The sequence below is a fragment of the Podarcis liolepis genome, assembly GCF_965112155.1.
Source record: "Podarcis liolepis genome assembly, chromosome: 6".
NCBI classification, from domain to species: domain Eukaryota; kingdom Metazoa; phylum Chordata; class Lepidosauria; order Squamata; family Lacertidae; genus Podarcis; species Podarcis liolepis.
The window spans coordinates 59841249-59861474 of NC_139559.1; the positions used below are offsets into that span (position 1 = coordinate 59841249).

Here is a 20226-nt window from a genome sequence, read left to right on the forward strand (position 1 = left end):
TCTGGACTTGCTATAGCAAATTAGTCTTTGGGGTGGGAGTTTCCACTATTGGACACTTAACTCATTTCTGCTTTTTACTTGTGGCACACTAACATCAGAATGAAGAATGTAAGGGAAGAGGAAGTGGTTCCTGTGCGGATGTGATTAAATGCATGAAGGATCTTGTTTTACAGCAAAGGGTTTAATCAGATTATATCAGAACCCTTTTCTGGCTTTGTGAGGCAGATATACTGCATGCAGATGGGTTGCAATATGATTCAGGCATAGTGTCATTTGGGGCAAACACTGTATAAATGTGGGGCAGTGAGAGTAATATACTTTTTAAAAAACCATTTTGTAGAGCTATATATTGGAGATTGGCTGGTGTCTCAGATTCAGTCATCATTAAGAGCTGCCTGATCTGAAAATCATTAATTTTTCTTCTATGGCTAGAGTTATAGATGGTGCCGTGGCTTAAGAATGAAGGACAATTGTGACAAAGAACTTTTCCAAATTGTTGTCGTCTCATGTAATTAAATGCTCATTTGTTGCTGTAGGTTCCAAGTCTGTCATTTGTTGTGGATATCTGACTTTTCCTAGACCTGCTATATTTTACATCTAGTAAAAAGCTGTGTTTTCCTCCCAGCTAGAAATCCCAGTTAAATTAAGACACCTTTGTGAGAATCACATGATATAGAAGAAAAGCAGACCAGTGCGTTGAACCTCTGAAATCTATAATACAGTTGACTGTATTTGTACAGAACAAGCATTTTATTATCCCTCCCTGGAAGAAGTCTGAGTTTAATGTGATGCTATTGTTAATCTTTCCATTAAGTCCTTAATCTTTTTTCATTCTCGTTTTCTTTTTTTTAAAGAAGGGCTTCAGTAACCACAGTGAAAAGCACTGGAGCAAGCACCTTTTATCTGCAGGAATAAGTGTTTTCCTTAAAACTCCAATGACTACAGCTTCAATCCAGCTGTGAGGAAAGCATGAGGCTGGAGATTATGGCTTTAAGAGTAGCCTCACACATTGTGGGAGTAAACAGGGCCTCCTAACCTTGACCTGTCTCACCCATGGCAATTCCAGCTATGTCACAGACTTACGGCTCCCCCACTTTAGCTGCTAAAACAACAGAGAGAGGCTTATGCTGCAGTGGTAAAGTGCAACAGAGATGGGCAGTTCTCTTCCACTTCACATTCCTTTTTTTAAAAAAAAAATTGATACACCAAAAAGGGGGGGGGAATTACAAATAAAAACAGTGATAAAGATGATATTAATTACAAATCAATAAAGCAAAAAGTGGTCCTTAGACTATAGACCTGACCTCCCGTCCATTCCTTACTTCAATTATATATTATTTGTTGCCAACACACACTTTTCTCTTAAATTTAACTAATTATTGGTTTATCTTAAGTTTCATATCTTTCTTAAAGCTACTCCTAAAATTATTCAAATGCTGTGACAGAGTTTAAACTGCTGTAATTGTTTTTCAAATAAACTTTGAAGTCTTCCCATTTTTGAGATAAATTCCTGTTTTGGTTTGCTCTTTATTTTTTCTGATAAACTGTCTAACTCCACATAATCTGTTCGCTTTTGGAACCATTCATGAATAGAGGGGATTTCATCACTCTTCCATTTTGTAGCGATAAGAACTCTTGCTGCCTCTTCCACTTCACATTCCAAAAGGAGTTCCCACTGTTACCTTACAGTAGTTTACTGGTACTGCCCTGATGTGGTCCTGGAGGGATGGGACTTGACTGAGAACCCTTAGGACATGGTGCAAGAAACAGCTGTGGTCTAAAATGCTAGTAGCATGGTGCAGTGGTGCTTTAAAACAGTAATATTGCTGGCTGCTGTTGTCCTAGCACAGGAAATGAGGAAATGAGGCAGTGGCAGCCATCAACATCCCTTTGTTGCAGCAGTTCCAGCTCAGTCACTCAAGCTTTTTGGAGTTGGTATGAGGTTTCATCTTGCTCTGGCACTTGAAACCTTGTGCCTAGTTTTATACCAGGAATGGGAGCAGTGGGGACAGACCTCTTGGGCTCTGCCAGATGCTGTTGGACTACAGTTCTCACTTCCCCTGGTCATTGGTTAAGCTGACTGGAGTTCCCAATGGAGACATGGAGTCCCACAACTTCTGGAGAACCACAGGTTCCTCAGCCCTATCTTTGCTGTAAGGTCTGCTCTGATACTGTTTTCTATTGAGCAGACTGTAACAGGCAGCTTTATGTATATTTACTATAGTATTTACTTCTCCAGAAACAAACTCCTGGTGGAGTTTGGGAATCATACGTTAAGTCCACAGATATTGTAGCATCGATACTGTTAACGGTACCAGAATACCACTAGTGGTTGTTTCTATGTGATGCACCCATGATGGGGAGAATGCAGTCGCCATCTTTGGGGTGGCAGTTGGAGAAATTGATACGCAAGTCCTCAAAACATCATGTTATTGCAAATCCCTCAAAAACCAGTGTGAATTATCAAATATATTTGGGGTGGGGGAAGGGGAGTTAATTTTAAAGTGGGTGTTGCCTTTTGCACCCTGAGCTTGGAGTTGGGATTCTGAAGAGGAAAAATTGAACGTGTGGGTGAAATCCAGGATATTTTATATTTAAGGTATAAGGAGTTGTGGGATACGTAGCACTAAATGTGTTGCCTATTCCCGTTTTGTTTTGTTAGTTGTTACCTATCAGTTTTCCAACTAATAATACGTCCTTTTGAGTTACTAGGCCCTCAATTCAAAAACTTGCTATTAGGTTAGGATAATGGTTTTGACTGCAAGTTGCTTTCATTCTCTTTTGCTATAGCTGCTGTTTCTTTTGGCGTTTTGCCCACGCCGTCAACTCCATTGGAGCTACTAAGTACAGAGCTGATACTCAGGGGCTCAGAAGTATCCGGTTCCTGTTTATTGTCGACAAGACTTCCTGGCTATCATAGAACTTCTTGAAGCATCATTAGTAGGTACTATAGCAATGGATGAAGGGAAGTTGTTGCTGCAATACAATAAAGGACAAAAATTGTTATGTGTGTAATCACACCGGACATCAAGGTTAGCAAAAGCATTTTTCAGAACTAGATCATTCACCAGTGAAAGTAATTCCTTATCTTGAAGGAAATGAAGGTGGGGCCTGTCAGTTCTCTCCCTCTCTTTCTCTGAAGAGCCTCTCTTTCCTTGGCTAGGATAAAGAGGACCAGATGTAGTGGGGGGAAATGTAGCTTGTATAGTTTCATACCTGGATGTGTAAGCCATTGGGCAAGTTTTGAGCGTTAAGTGGAAGAGACATCTGTAGGTGGAACAGTGTCTTTAGGTGCAGTCTGGGGCTTTTTTGTTTGCAAGGAAAATACCAGTTCTGTATGGGGACCTGTAGGAGCACTGGGCCTTACCGTCCTGTTGCCAAAATACTGAAAACCTTATTTTGTTAAATATATATTTTTACAGCAAAGAAAGCAGTATTTATTAAGTGGGATCAAATTAATCCATTTGAATTAATTTATTTAGTGGGAAATTTCCTACTGTCTCTTCTACATTTTTTTCTTTAAAGCCTGTCTGCACAAAAGATATGTAGAATCAGGCAAATAAACAAGATTGAATTGGATCTAGACTAAATTAGTTGAACATGGCTCCCATTGAAATCAGTTGTACTTAAGTTATCATTTCAGTTGGAACTAAGTTCAAGTAGCATACAGTGCAATCCCATGGCTGCTTACTCAGAAACAAGTCTTGCTGAGTTCAAAGAGTCTCTTACTCAGTGGTAAGTGTGGATAAGATTGCAACCTGAGTCTGGAGCCAATCCATTGTCTTTTATATGCCCTTCTCCTTTTATAGTTACGTGCAATGTGAAGGCAGCTATAGGTTTATAAAATGAATATATGTGTGGGGAAAATAATGATCCTATTTACTTACCACAAAATAAATGTCCACAGTTGGTTTCTACGGGGCACCTAGTAGCCTGGAGGCAGATTGGGCAGCTTACCTCACTGCGGTAACATCGCTGCCACTGTCTAAGAGATTCCTATGGAAAAAGAGAGAGAGAGATATGTTTTTTTAAAGGGAATACTTTACTCAGTGTGGATATGTTTTTAGAGAGATAAGAGATAGAGATGTAAACTCCAGTTGATTCATAAATTGTCTTTAAAAAAACAAAAACCTCTGGAGAACTAAAATTGCCCTGCACAAACAATCACTATCTTGTTCTTTATTTACAACTTTTGTGCAACTCAGCAACTCAGGCCAGGAATGGGGAACCAGTGGGTCTTCCAGCTGCCAGCTCCCATCAGCCCCAGCTAGCATGGCTAATGGTCTGGGACGAATGTATTCTAGCAACAAATGGAGGGCCACAGGTTCCCCATCCCTGTAGATTTCCTCTGTAAACCTCTTACCTAAAATAAGATGTCCACATGTTAACAAAAAAAGTCTCCAATCTGCATAAAATTCGCAGGGGCCAATTTTTATGTGAGGATGCAAACCTAGAACTGCTTTAATTTAAATAGAAATACAACACATTTCATTATAAGGGTGGAAAGACTGTGACAGGGTGACCTATGTGCCTGCTGAGTTTTCTGTCCAGGTGTTAAAAACAGTTGGTGAGCGACTTGCGGGCCCTACTCTCCCCCCATATGGCTCTTTCTTTTTGAAGCAGGCTTGGACTAGACCCAAGATGTTTTTGGCCTACAACTCCCATGACCCCTAGCTAGCAGGACCAGTGGTCAGGGATGATGGGAATTGTAGTCTCAAAACATCTGGAGGGCCAAGGTTGAGGATGCCTGTACTAGACAGCCCTTCAAACAGAGGAATCCTGCATGCCTAGATAGCTCAGTTGGTTAAAGTGTGGCGCTGATAACGCCAAGGTTGCAGGTTCGATCCCCGTATGGGGCAGCTGCATATCCCTGCATTGCAGGGGGTTGGACTAGATGATCCTCAGGGTCCCTTCCAACTCCATGATTCCTCTCTAAAGTAGGACACATGGCTACCCTATATCAGAATACCAAAAAACAAAAAAAGCTTTTGTTGTGTGGCAAGTCCATATGCTGTCAAGACAGGAAAACCTGATTAATGAAGTCATTCTGTTCCTATAAATTCAGCATATCATGTGTCAAGCCTCTGTTTTGAAAAGTAATCCCGCTTTTTGTTTTCTAAGTTTCATATCTTACAAAAGTAGGAAATGGAGTATGTTTCTAATTAGGTTGCGAGGAACCTGGACCAAGAAAATCCAGCTGTTGCCGAGAGTAGGGGAAGTCTGAAAAGCTTTACTGACACCCGTGACCCTGGCACATATCAAACTTCTTTTGTGTTTTTCATACTGTATTTTAAAGAGTTGCAGATCTGTAAACTTACTAAGTGGTTTCTCGTGGACAAATGGGGGAAACTCTTTTCCAGCAGACTCATCTCTTGACTTAAATGAAGAAACCTGTAAAAAGATTTTTTTAAAAAAATATATTTATAAAACTTTAGATGGGGTAATATTCCATAGAGAGAAACTGAGTAAAGATACATAGAACACGTAAACATATCAAATTTCTATGGCAGCCTGCCAATCCATGCCGCCCCAAAAGAGGGTGTTCCTCAGTTTTAATAGTGTGATGCTTTCTCTTCTTCCTTCCTTACCCCCAAACTATTTGTCCTTTAGATTTAAACTGTACAAACATTGCTTCAGGTAATACCTTTATCTGTTCCCATATGCCTTCAGCCTAGGTGTTTTAGTCAGCAACTAATTAAGTCACCCTCAGTAAATATGTAATGCAGACAAGCCCACAAGTGTCATAAAAGGTATCACATTGTGCCTTACATGATGGTTAACACTGTTATATTCTTGCCTTAAATCATATTAAACTGGTGCTGATAAATCCAGTGATCTCGTAAAACCAGAGGCACCAGTAAGCATACAGAGCTTTTCTATTGGGGAGCATTTCCCCATTCATTCCAATGGCAAGGGGCAGGCATCCCACATGCACAGTCTTCTAGCACACATGGGGCTGTCCCATCCACCGAAGTGAATGGGGAAGCTTACAGTTTCCTGGAGTTCCATGAGTGCATATTATTTTCAAGTTCTTGTTTAGGTACCAACAATGCAAAACAAACATTTAAGTGGGCAGTTTTCAAAGTAATAACGATCCCCCGCTTTCTCCAGAATCCGTAAAACATGTATTTCAGCATAAAGGTAAAGGTACCCCTGCCCGTACGGGCCAGTCGTGACTGACTCTAGGGTTGTGCACTCATCTCACTTAAGAGGCCGGGAGCCGGCACCGTCCGAAGACACTTCCGGGTCACGTGGCCAGCGTGACGAAGCTGCACTGGTGAGCCAGCACCAGCGCAGCACACAGAAACGGCGTTAACCTTCCCGCTATAAAGCGCTACCTATTTATCTACTTGCACTTAGGGGTGCTTTCGAACTGCTAGGTGGGCAGGAGCTGGGACCGAACGATGGGAGCTCACCCCGCCGCGGGGATTCGAACCGCCGGCCTTACAATCAGCAAGTCCTAGGCACTGAGGTTTTACCCACAGCGCCACCCGCGTCCCTGTATTTCAGCATAGTCTCCGCTACATTGCCGCCATTAAGTTTTGTTTAAACTAGACACAAGCTGTGTGTGTATGTGTCTAAAAATTAGAAAACACCTCAAGGGTTTTTCTCTCTTTTTTGCTTTTTAGCATTTATCCCCTTGGCATGGTTAACCAGAATTTTTTGTCTCGATCAAAGTGAAGGTCATCAACTAAAACATCTCTTCAATTTGGAATGAAGCAATGTCCAGACTGAATCCCAGCAGAGCCTGCAGCCCTGGGCATATTTCAAAATTGCAAGAGTCTGTGGATATTCGGAGCCCCCAGTCAGCACACACAGAACAGGTCAAAAGAAGCTGCTTCCTTATCTTTGACCTGAGACCCCATTTGTAGTTTAAGTGACTGTTGGTTTTTTTAAAAAGCAACAGAGCTGCCCACTGTTTATCTTGAACTAAGTCCAGCATCTCAAAAAGGTTATAAAAAGAAACGAGCATCGCACAAGAGACAGAGTTTCATTTACGCATGTGTATGCTTTTTGAATTCTTATATTTAAATTCCCTACAGCTGCATGCAGAGCTCTAATATTAAAACCCAACGCTAATATCTCCCCACCGCCAATTAGCTGCTTTTATCTGGATATCGCAATAACACATGTGTTTAATTAATTCAGCTTGTTCATTTAAATTCTAGCTAATGGTTTCTGTTAATAATAAAACAGAAAAGAGTTTTAGGGAGGAAAGTGGATTATGTTTTGCCTAAATGGTGAATTTGCCATTTGATCAAACTGGCAGGCAAATGTTTGTTTAAAACAAGATTCCACAGCCTTTTGAGCATAAAAACTTACTAATATATATACATATATACAAAATACAGTATCACAAAATATTCCTACCGTTAAAAACCACTAAAGAAGGGTCAGTGTCAGTACACCCTTTAACAATTAAAATACCGCTACATGTTGGGGAAAGGAATCTCATGTTAACCTTGCAGTGATTGCACTGTCACTTGGCAGTTTGTTCTGCCAGGTGAGTTCCTCTGTAGCCAGTGCTGCCCGCCTCTCTTCAAAAGGTAAGGGCCCTCAGAACAAGACCTCAAGGTTTTAAGAAGTCAACCCTCACATTTGGAATTGAGGCATATTGGAAATTCCACCTCTGATGATTTTTTTCTTGGGGGCGAGAAAACTTTGGCTTTTTCTTCGAGAGACTGAGCCCCGCAAGGTCTCCTCCATGTCACTTGGACAGTTCCTTTTGGAAACTAGGTCAGAGATAAATTACTATTCTTTAGTAGAAGAAGGTGGCTCCTCCATGGTGGCACAGTGGCTGCCAGCCTCCCCCATTGGTTGTTGCCCACAGCCTCCCCCATTGGCTGCAACCCTCTGTGTGCCCTGGAAAGGTACTCAGGGTTGAGGGACACCCCGCTTGCCAGGACAGTATGGGCTACGATGCAAAAGGCTACAATAGATAGGGGCAAATCTGCAAAAATCACATGCTCTGCCTGCTCTGAATGGAAGTGCCATCTGCTATCACAAAACCACCGCTGGATACCACCTATAGCTGTCAACTTTCAGATTTGAAAATAAGGGATCAGCAGCCTCACCTGTCCAGGGGACAGTCTACGGGATATCTAACAATCCGGGATAGCAGCGGGAAACCACTGGAATAAGGGAATTTCCCGCAAAGAAAGGGAAGGTTGACAGCTATGATGCCACCCTTTGTATAGTAAGTTAGTTTTAGCAAAATGATTACATCATTATGCTGCTTTGTACAATGCTTTCTTGCTTTAGTTTGGCAAATGAAGAGAATTCTGTTGATTATATTGTTTTGTTTTAATGCATCAGTTCATGCACTAGTGATTAATGACTGTAATAACTAATATAAGGCTAACATGGAAACAGTGAAAAAGCATTCTGGTGAGTCAAAAGAGGTGGAAATATTATTATTTCCAGTTTAAATCTACGGCCATGTTTTTAATGTGACTTATTTATGATCCTATAGAAATCACATTCCAGCCCACTCATCAGAGTATCTTACCTGATCTCAGAAGATTTGTACAGTGAACCATGCAGCATCCTCACTTCATCCGAAGCCTCTTTAAAAGCCTGTGGCTTCCTCTCTGCGCTTGGCTGACAGCAGTGTGTTGTGAAGCAGAGTCTCAGCCCACACTCCATTAAGGCAGGCCATTCATTCCAGTTAATAATTAATTGGCTTCACTAATGTCAAGGTTTTGCCATGGTTTCTAAATACTAGTGGAGGGAACATCTCTTTCCAGATTTGCTAAAAGAGGGATTTTACAGAAAGAAGAGCCTTTACCTTAATGCCGTGAGTGACTCTAGCAAAATGACAAGATCTCAAGAAGTAACTGTTTTCAGCTATGAGGCTTCTTAAGGACACATTCCGCATATTTGATGGTGAAGCGATTGAAGCACGCCATTACCGGTACAGATAAGAAATTAGTAAAAGTAAAGCAGTAAAATGAGTCAGCCAAGAAAGCTGAAATGCACATTAATAAAGCTATAAAGGCTAGTTAGGAGTGAGGAGGGAAATATACAAAAGTTTTATCAGGCAGTACTGTATGAATATGCAAGGCTAAGTGGGGATAGGAAGATGTGGATTATAAAGTACTAGCTATGATCAGCATGAATTCCTTTTATCTTTGCTTGCTAATAGTTAGACAAAAAAAATCACGTTTTAACACAGCAGGAAATTTTAACCCTAAACAATCCAGCTAATAGTAGTATCACTGAGCTCAGTTCTTAGAAGATACAGCCTAAAGTTGGCCCTTGGACTAATCCTGGCACCAGATGCTCCAGATTATGTGAGCTTAGATTTATGTGCAGTAGACCAGGGAAACAATGGCTGCTAGCTGACATGGAAAAGTGCAAAAGAATAGAAGGTGGGGTTTTTCCATAGACCATACTTTCCTCCCCCAATTTTCTCATGAATTGGACACTATATGAACTTCTGTAACTGACTTTTGTCATCAGTTATACAGAGTTATGTTCCAATATGCTTCAAAATGATTAGATCTAATATTCTGTGTTAAATATCATGTAAGAAAAAGTTGGGTGGAAAGGGTAAGCAACAATAAGTTGAGCAAGGCATAAAAGTGAGTACATGACCAAGGTCTCATCCACATTTCCTCTTGCCCTGCTGCTTGTCCCTGGAGAAAACTGTTCTTTAGCACTCAATTGGAGCAAATGGCAGTTCGGGTTTTCTCTGCATTGACATTTGCTCTGATTTGACACGAAATGGTGGGTTTTCCCTGGGAAAGAACAGAGCAAGGGGGAAACCCGCTCGGACCTGAGTGTTCTAGTCATGGGACAAACAGAAGTGTAGACGAGCCCAAAGATATATTATTCTAGATCGTGTTGTCGTTCTGTTTCCTACTGCAAACAGGTGTAATAACGGAGCATGGTCCTGCTGTTTTAGTAAAGGGTAAAATTGAAGAATTTCCATAATAAAGCTTTAAAGGAATTCTGGGTTTGTACTGAGAAGATGCTTCCCCCTAGGCACATGATCTTGTTCCATTGTGAGAAGTGTAAATGGAGAACGTTGACTATTTGCATGCATGGGCAGGCCTAATAGTTTGCCAGAGTGTGAAAGCTTGGCTTTTAGAACAACTATTAACGTATTTCTTATGCAGGAGCAAACCATGACACCAGCTGTTAATGAAAGGGCAAGAATGAAACATACCAAACCAGTTAACTTTGACTTGGGAGAGAAGAAACTATTCCTGACTCCAAATTTAGCAAACAAACTCCATTCAAGAACTTACGCATGCCTTTCCTGGACATCAGTGCTATCAGTAGACTTCTTGCAGTTGCCTTCAAAAAATGGAGGCAGTGTGGCACAGAAATATGAAATGCTAATGTAATTCCAACACTGTGCTGATGGGATTGCTTTACGTGCCATATTCTGGAATATTTGAGTGGCAGACTACCAAGTTTCACTTGGAGCAGGTCTACTGGTAGGAATTCAGCTTACCGCTAAGCAGATCCCTCCATAAGCACAAGCATTCCTACTTGTCTGATGAAACAATCAGCTCTTTACTCACCCTGCATGCTCTTCTGGGGGTTCTGCAAACTCCCATGAGCCTGTTTTGTGTGTGTGTGTGTGTGTGTGTGTGTGTGCGTGCGCGCAGGGGACAGAGAGTGAGGGAAAGCTCCATTGGGCTAGCAGAAGCCTTTGTGCAGGTTCCCACTGGTGGGGCTCATTCAATGAATCTCCTCCCCCCAAAATTAATAAACATGATTCAGTTAGGTCCCTTAATTTATTAGGTCTGCTCTTAGTTGAATACCACCCATTAGATTCAACTCTCACTAGGAAACAAAATACGATAGAGAGGCAACAGAGCAGGGTTGGTGCAAAGCTGACATTCCACCACTTTACACCAAACTATCCAAGCAGAGGGACGCGGGTGGCGCTATGGGTTAAACCACAGAGCCTAGGACATGCCGATCAGAAGGTCACAGGTTCGAATCCCCGCGACGGGGTGAGCTCCCGTTGCCCAGTCCCTGCTCTTGCCAACCTAGCAGTTCGAAAGTACGTCAAAGTGCAAGTAGATAAATAGGTACCACTCCAGCGGGAAGGTAAACGGTGTTTCCGTGTGCTGCTCTGGTACACCAGAAGCGGCTTAGTACGCCAGCTCCCTCGGCCAGTAAAGCGAGATGAGCGGCACAACCCCAGAGTCAGTCACGACTGGACCTAATGGTCAGGGGTCCCCTTTACCCCTTTATCCAAGCAGAAGAGCCCCTGGCATTTCCTTTTGAGGCCCCTGTACAGTTTCTTTAATGGTGTATCATCACAGTGATAAAGCAGATCTGACGATTGGGTGACTACAAAGCTTCAGTGCAAAGGAGGGATTCGAAATACCGAGAGTTGCGTGGGAATTTGGAGAAGTCAGCGGAAGTAAGCTACAGATGGTGTTTAATCGGCCAAACTCAGTTTTGCTCTGACCTTGGTCTGGTCCTTTAAAAAAAGCTTCCAAGTACCAAAATAGAAATGCATATATAAATAGAAAGTGTAAACACACAAAAACTGCCTTAAAATAGAAAATCATAGATAGCGGGTGCACGAGAAAAAGAGCATGATTAAATTGTGTGTACACATGCCAAGGCACAGTTCCAGCAGAAACAGAGCACTTTGCATTTGACCAGACTGTTGCATTTTACACACACACACACACACACACACACACCTAACCTATGTAGATGATTTTCTTTAGAAGTTAATCATTTGCGCTACTGCTAGATCTTGACAGGTCAAAATGTGCTAACTTGAAAACCAGCTGACACCATTGGTACAATAATTATTTGCTTGGGAGCAATCAAGCTCAAAGCACCATGTATATACAAAGCTCTGAGGACAAGAGAAGCTACCCAAAAGGCAATGTATGCACCATGGGATGTATACCTACAGTTTCTCCGCTCAGTTGGAGTGTTGCATCTGGGGGGGAATGAATTTAGATTAGGAAAGCATGCCATTTCCTTTGGTGGGTAAACAGAGCCTTAATCAGAATTTTATATGCTTTTATTGTACAATTTGACATATTGTTGTAAATGGATCTTGATTTTTTTTTTGTTATGAATAGTGATACCTCAGTTTTAGAATGCCTCCGTAGTCAAACATTGTGTAACTCGAACACTGAAAACCCGGAAGTAAGTTCCTCAGTTTTTGAACGCGCATTGGAAGTCGAACAGGAAACGCGGCTTTTGTTTTGAGGCTTCTGCTTTTAGTTTTCCAACGTTTCGGAACTCATAACGGATTTCTGGAACTGATTATGTTTGAAAACCAAGGTACCACTATATTTTTATAAGTAAATAATCCGAAAAGCTTTTGAAGATTTTTAAAGTAAATATACAACATTATATGCATAAATGAACTATGCATGTCTGCATTTTTAAGTGCTACACACAGTAATACACACACACACACAGTGGTACCTCGGGTTACAAACACTTTGGGTTACAGACTCCGCTAACCCGCAAGTCATATCTCGGGTTAAGAACTTTACCTCAGGATGAGAACAGAAATCATGTGCCTGCGGCAGCGGGAGGCCCCATTAGCTAAAGTGGTACATCAGGTTAAGAACGTACCTCCGGAATGAATTAAGTTTGTAACACTCTCTCTCTCTATATATATATATATGTATGTATGTATGTATGTATTCCTGAGAGTCCCCCAACCTTCTGGATCAGTTTTGCAGGGTTGGGGCCACAGTGGAGAAGGAATTGGTTTGTTCCACAGTCCACAGTTTCCATTCTGCTAGTGGGTATCATTCAGTATAATCCAATAAGTGCTTAAATATATGTTGCAAGAAACAATACTAGATACATTCAAAATGTCTTGTAGGGTGCAATGAATATGCATGCAATTATACATTTAAAAGCAATGATTAAAATAAAAATATTTCTGTGTCTTCGTTTGTACTTTTAAAATGTGGAGATGTAACCAAACATAGGAGCAAAATAAACACAGCAACATTTTCTGGCAGGTTCCCATTTCATATTTGAACAGAAATAGTAAATAAGGAATTATTCAGTTGTTATTTTAAAGGGGCTTAAAGAGGCCATTTTGCTCTAGGTGGTTTGGGAGGACTGCTTTCTTGACCTGGGAGCATAAAATCAGGACTGAGAATTTCTTTTAAAAAGAAAAATCCATACTGAGCGTTCTAAAGATTACTGGAGAGGAGAGTGAAGTGTGGAATATCCTGTTCTGCAGAGCAGGACTTATATACTCCGTGATAGGCTTCCACACTTACATTTTAGGACCATTTTCTTTTTGGAAACGGGCTCACATCCGGGATCTGTGAGACAGCATCTCTCATATTGCTTGCAAACATTTAAAAAAGATGCAACTTTTTAGTCTTTTATTCTTTCTTGTTCCTAAACTAGAAAGTTTTATATATAGCTTTAGTATATTTACATTGTATATTTATATCATTGATTCAGCTGCCATCAGTAAGTAATGAAAACTTTCCAGGTAAGACAAGCCAATCAGATCTAGATTCAGGATTAGCAAGGTAGGCTGGTTTACTAAAACTGTTAATGAAACCTCGTTTGTTCCAGATTAATTCAAATTCAAATATCTTTAATACGGTCAATGGCCAACAAGCAATTTATAAAATAAAATAAGATTGGCAATATGAGTACTATTGTACTACAGATAACAGTGGAGGTATGGCCAAATCACAAAATTGGTACTTATGTTTATGACCAGGTTTCGACTTTTAAGGTTTTGAGAATTCAATTCAAATGTCATTACTGTTTATTATCGTTCCTTCGATGTTTACAATTTGAACTCCATTGCTGTCATCATCGCTTGTCTTATTCTTGTTGCAATGTAACAGTACTTCGCCACAGGCCTGTTGATTTCGGGGTCTTTGTCAGCTAAGAGGTGTCTGATATAGGTGTCATCTGTACTACGAGGTATTTTCCTCAGAATTGGCTCGATCAGCTCTTTTCTTGAGTCTCGATATAATGGGCAATATAAGACGACATGCAATATAAGATGACACACCATCTTCGTTCCAGATTAATTATTCTTAAATGATTTCCATCCTGCCGGGTTTTGCATTCACAACCATTGATGCAGCTTAAAAGGACTGCTTAAACATGGCTGAATGAGTAGAAAACAACCATCTTTTACAAAAGCACAGCTGACAGTTTTTAATGGGTACTTAACCTACTCTGAGGAATCCTAAAAGCACACACGGAAAAGCCTGCAGATTATTTGCTTCTTCTATATTCATTGCGCAGGCAAACCTGTCAGTGGTGCTGGCTAGAATGTCCCCAACAGCAGGTCAGTAGGCTTCCTTAAAGACGCAGGGATGTGACTAACAAAACACTCCATTTCTGCCAGAAAGTAAATTTAAAAATCTGTAGAAGATGAGAGAGGAAAGCATTCATATAAGTGGCAGCCAGGCATCTTGTGATTAAACTCCAGAGGCTGCCAAAAGTACAAACTTGTCCTTCCCTTGATTGGAACATTAATGTAGGTCAAGGTATTTCTAATCTAGATTGGCACACAAACGTAAATCTGCTGGTTGGCTATCACATGCATTGCATCACATGTGAAGAGCTTCTACTAATGTCCATGGCCAAGAAAACCTGCTGTCTTTTATATAAGTGGTTCCAGTTCTTTTCTCTCCCACTGACTCTCACTGAGTCTTTGATGAACCAAATCCAGAGAGCATGACAGTGTCTTGGCTGCACTGCCCCCATGTGTAACAGAAGTAAGGGGGATAAAGCTCAGCCTTGCAGTCTGCCAAGTCACGAGGAACCATGGTGAGTCAGCAGTTTTATTCAGCCAAGCCTGCATGTGGAACTCACATGTATTTTATTGACATCACAAGGCAGCTATTATCTCTTCCAGCCAATTCACCACATTTGTTCAGATATTTATATCTAACTAGAAATACTTAAAATAATGAAACCATCACCTTTTAGGATTCTAGGGAAGGCTTTATAAATCATTATCCTCAAAAATCTTCAACAAATCATGGACAGATCGGTACTCAACCCTGGGAATCAACCGTTAATTTGTTGAGTTTTACCAAAAATAATAGTGGGTTAAAGCTTCTGTAGACCTTGGTTTAAAATTACAGTTCTGAATCTATTAAACTGCCGGTTCTGAAGAACTGATCTAACCACTTTTCAGATTTCAGAACCACCCTAAACAGGAGGAAGGGCAAGGTGGAAGTAGAATAAATAAATGAGGGATATCTCACCCTTTGCACCCTTTTCTACATGGGAAGCATTTGTAGATGGTCATATATTATAATCTACATGTCTGGTAAACTTCCATATGAGTGTATCTTACTAGTAGGAAGTTCGGCACAATATGATACGTGAAGTATTGGGCTTCTCTGCGTCTCACTTAGCCAAGCTGCACAACCAGCAGCCACATGTCATGTAACGCTTACCGGACAGTGGCAATTCAGACAGCAAGTGGGAGAGCAAACGTACAGACAAAAGTTGTGTGTCTAGTGAGAAGGTTCTGGCCTTGCTCCCTGGCATGTTATAGGCAGGCATTGTCATATATTCAGTCCCCTCACCTGAAGATCTATCCCATTCATTTTAAATCTAAGCTAGCATAAGTATGCCTCAGCTCTTTCTCAAAATTTCACAAGTTTGTGTCCACTGGAAGTATTGCTTGAATTTAGTGTCAGTGCAAGAAATGCTGTTGTACCCAACCAGAATTAGGTGCAAACTCTGCACACAGAAAGCCATAGGTAATGTAACTCGTGGATGCACAGAACATGTTCTTGTTTATTGTCTGCCAGGGAATGTTGATTCTCTTGGTTCCAGACATGTTGATCCCAGACATGCTCTAAGAGGTGGGTCTCTTCTGGTTTAAGGTGTGGGCTGGTCTTCCGAATTTTGTACTTAGATTGGAGATACATGGTTTAAATCTCTGCTCAGCCAAGAAGCTCACTGAGTAACCATGGACCATTCCCCATCCCCATGCTCTCTCACACGACAGCTTTGCAGAAAAAATGCAATAATTACATACAATGCACAATTGATGAAGCACTGTCTTGACACTAGATTCAGAGAACTATTGTACAAACTTGTGAATACCTGTGGTTTTGTGCATTCACAAGTCAAGCTGTAAGCGATATGCGAATTAAAGTATGCAATTGTGCAGTATTAAAACATTGCTACTAAAATCTCCATATCTGGCACCAGCTGAGAGACCTCCTCAAGGCGTTTACCTAATTCAAGACAAACGCTAATGTTATAACCAGTCGGAGATAACTTTTCTCTTTGAAAAGCAATTATCAGAATAATTAAGAAATAAGGCTAACACAAAACTACTGCAATGGAGCAGAAGTTACCGTATTTTTTGCTCTATAAGACACACCAGGCCATAAGACGCACCTAGTTTTTGGAGGAGGAAAACAAGAAAAAAAATATTCTGAATCTCAGAAGCCAGAACAACAAGAGGGATCACTGAGCAGAGAAAGCAGCGATCCCTCTTGCTGTTCTGGCTCCTGGGATAGCTGCGCAGCCTGCATTCACTCCATAAGACGCGCACACATTTCCCCTTACTTTTTAGGAAGGAAAAAGTGAGTCTTATAGAGCAAAAAATACGGTAAATAGTTAAATCTCTGGAATGGAAACCAGCACCACCCGCCCTGTTATTTGGTTCATTTATAACATTTACAGGCTACCCTTCCTCCACAAAGCCCAGGGAAGTAAACATGGTCCACCTCTCCTTTGTTACCCTCACAACAACCCTGCAAAGAAAGACTGTGAAATAGCAACTGACCCAAGTTCACCCAGTGATTTGAACCCTGGTTTCCCCAGCCTTTGTCTGCAGACTGCTGCACTTGTCTCTTTCATTTTAAGTTTTCCAGGGAAGGAAACCTAAAAAAGAAATCTGATGTTAGTAGTGAAATAGAAGAGAAATATGATTTTTGTCTTCCATGTTGTTTTGATAGTAAACAAGCTGTAATTATACAGCTACCTGTGGTGACTAGGCTGTTTTGCCAGCTATTACCATGTGGAGAGGTGAGGCGAGTTCAGCGGCAGCAGTTCAGCTCATCTGCTCAGTGAGCTCTCCTGTCACAGAATATTCTCACTTGCTGGAAGCGGAAGAAAGAGGGAACAGATTGTGCCACCCCTTGGGGCCCAACAAACTGACACTCTTTTGGAACAGAATTGATGGCAGCCTGTAAGGAAGGTATATAATCTATCCTGTTTACAATATGAAGAGCAAAAGAAAGAAAAAAGAAAAGGGAGGGTTAGGGATGATTTGGGGGGAATAAAAGCGTGCTTACAGGCTTGCTAAAAACAAATTACAGGAAGAGCTTGACATTTCTAAATGGAGGGAAGGGAATGCTGTACGTTCTGTTCTCTAGAATGCATACCTTTTGCAAGTCCCGTCTACTGTTGGCATGCAAAATACATTTTTTGTTTTTGTTTTCTTGGTACTGTACTTGAACGCCCATATTCCAGATGACCACTCGAAGGTCATCAGAAACAAGGTGTTCAGTGTTGCAGCACCTGCCTGATGAGACTCCCTCTCTACTGATACTAGAGAAGCACCAACAGTATTGATTAAAGCCATTCACTTAATCCTAAATGTTTTATATTGATTTTTTTATGTCTTATTCTTTTGTTATATGCCTCTCTGATTTTCTTTAATGCTAAGCATTATAAGCATTTAATAATTTTCAAGTGAAGATCATTATCAAATTTGGATTTGAAATAGTTTTTCTGTGTGGGAATTGTTTTTATCAAGGTTTTTTTCTTTTACTGTGAAATCTTTTTTTAAAAAAATATATTTTTATTAATTTTTTAACATATCATTTCCAACAGTCATTTAACACAATTTCTTATCTTCTACAATATTTTGGACTTCCGTCGTCTACCTCTGAAGATTTTCCATTCTTAATCACTTAATCTGCATTTCTTAATTTTTCTATTGCTTTTAATTATCTTTAACTAATAAGTCTCTTCATAATCTTCCTTCAATATTTCGCATAATCCTCCTTACAAAACACTGTGAAATCATTTCCAATATATTTTGTGGTAAGCAATTCATAAATGGAATCAAATAAATGAAGTGGGATAAAACTGTAAGACTGCAGTTCTCCTTTTGCTTTCTACATAATCAGCAAGTCAGAGATCCTGCCCACTGCCCAAAAACCTTGATCCTAATAGAGATCTTTTTATATGCCTGTTGTCTTTGTCCATGGAGTTTTCTTGGCAGGGATACTGGAGTGGCTTGCCGGTTCCTGCTCCAGGTGGATCACGTTTGGTTAAAACTCTCCACTATGACCTGTCCATCTAGGGTGCCCTACTTGGCATAGTTCATAGCTTCTCTGAGTTATTCAAGCCCCTTCGCCACGGCAAGGCAGTGATCCATGAAGGGGAGGCAGTGATCCATGAAGGGATCTTCATGGATCTCCTTGAGAAGAGAAGACTCCCTGGAAAAGACCCTGATGTTGGGAAAGATAGAGGGCACAAGGAGAAGGGAACGACAGAGGACGAGATGGTTGGATAGTGTTCTCGAAGCTACAAACATGAGTCTGACCAAACTGCGGGAGGCAGTGGAAGACAGGAGTGCCTGGCATGCTCTGGTCCATGGGGTCACGAAGAGTCGGACACGACTAAACGACTAAACAACAACAACAGAGATCTTGGTCGGGAAAGCTTAGCCCATTTGAAGTTATTTCATTCAATAAGATCTTTATTGCTGTGTTTCAAGTCACTTTTTCACGTTGCTGAACATACCAGCGAGCGGATGGGGATGTCTTCACCTGATGCACATTACCTGATTTGTTTCTCTGTGCCTATTCAAGGACACTGTCACCTGCACATGTGCAATTCAGCTTTGCAACTCGGCTTAATGACGCCTTATGTTTTCATATTGGACAGAAGCTGGGTTGCGGGGGGGGGGGGATGCATCAAACAGCAGAATTTCTCAAGAAACTACAGAATGCATATGGATACGGGATTTATGTGGCTAATGTCGTGGGTACTCAGCTTCTTTTTTCCATATTTTATTTTCAATTTTCAATAATTTTACAATTTAACATCCAACTTACTTACTTATTCATCCCTTCTAGACTTCCCCCTACCCCACCCCTGGTTTCCAATTTCTCCCCTTTATTACCTTACACATCTTTAGTTTTCCGTTCAGTTACAAGTCCATTGATAACCCTAATTCACATTACTTCATAGATGCTATGTCAATTCTGCTAATGGTTTTTAAGTCTTTACAGTGGACCTTAAGATAGTCTATAAATTTAGTCTAGTCTTGTATAAACTTTTTTTTCATCTTGGTCCCGGATTTTCACGGTCATCTTGTGTACTCAGCTTCAAACACCAGCGGTGGGATAACACTGGGGCCAGGGTAAATGGTAATGTGTACAGCAGGCGTAAGCAACCTTTTTCAGCTGTGGGCCGGTCCACCGTCCCTCAGACCATGTGGTGGGCCGGACTATATTTTTTTGGGGGGGAAATATGAATGAATTCCTATGCCCCACAAATAACCCAGAGATGCATTTTAAATAAAAGGACACATTATACTCATGTAAAAACACGCTGATTCCTGGACCGTCCGCGGGCCAGATTGAGAAGGTGATTGGGCCACATCTGGCCCCTGGGCCTTAGGTTGCCTACCCCTGGTGTACAGCTTAGAGTAACAAATATCTTCACCCTACTAGGGAAGAAAATGGTTCTCCAGCTTGATCTGCGTTCCTGGCCACAGATGCATTCCTGCGCTCCTCGTTGTGCTCAGTTGAAACAGGCTCATACTTTCCCTGACCCATTAAGAGTGGCTGCAGAGGAAGCACAAATGTCTCCACTACCGCTTGTTGGCCAACGTGCTACAAGAGATGCAAGTATATGCTGCAGCTCTAGCCAACACGCAAATCCTGCACAGTGATGTACCTTTGGGTTTCCTACAAGAAGAGTGCACTACCAGACTCAACCACAGGGTGGCTTTTGTTTTTCTCTACAGCTTTACTCGCTTCAGTGTAAGCCCCATGGCCAGTGGAACTGACTAATGAAGAAATGTAAGAATGTAAAAAAACAACAACTAGAACAGGCTCCACTAGTCCACCATCCTGTTCTCACAGTGGCCAACCAGATCCCTATGGGAAGCCTGAAAGCAGGACCTGGGTGCAGTGGCGTAGCATGGGTTGTCAGCACCCGGGGCAAGGCAAGTAATTTGCGCCCCCTAACCCGTGGATTTGCACCCCCTAACCCGTGGATTTGCGCACCCTAACCCTAACC

The 20226-nt window shown here is 41.3% G+C and overlaps 1 protein-coding gene across 3 annotated transcripts in view; it reads right to left on the bottom strand.

Moving 5' to 3' along the window:
- LOC310710031 (E3 ubiquitin-protein ligase RNF170-like) overlaps positions 1-20226 on the bottom strand; it is a 28843-nt gene that overhangs the window by 5670 nt on the left and 2947 nt on the right. The window contains exons 2-4 of one of the 3 annotated variants that reach the window (XM_083510382.1): positions 16751-16848; positions 5319-5391; positions 3888-3996 (exon numbers count right to left, since the gene is read on the bottom strand). In XM_083510382.1, coding sequence (XP_083366508.1) covers positions 3888-3996; positions 5319-5391; positions 16751-16824 — 256 coding nt within the window. In that variant the 5' untranslated portion in view covers positions 16825-16848. Of the gene's footprint in view, positions 1-3887; positions 3997-5318; positions 5392-8509; positions 10983-16750; positions 16849-20226 lie in introns of those variants that run through there. The other 2 variants (XM_083510381.1, XM_083510383.1) reach the window with 2 other exon arrangements.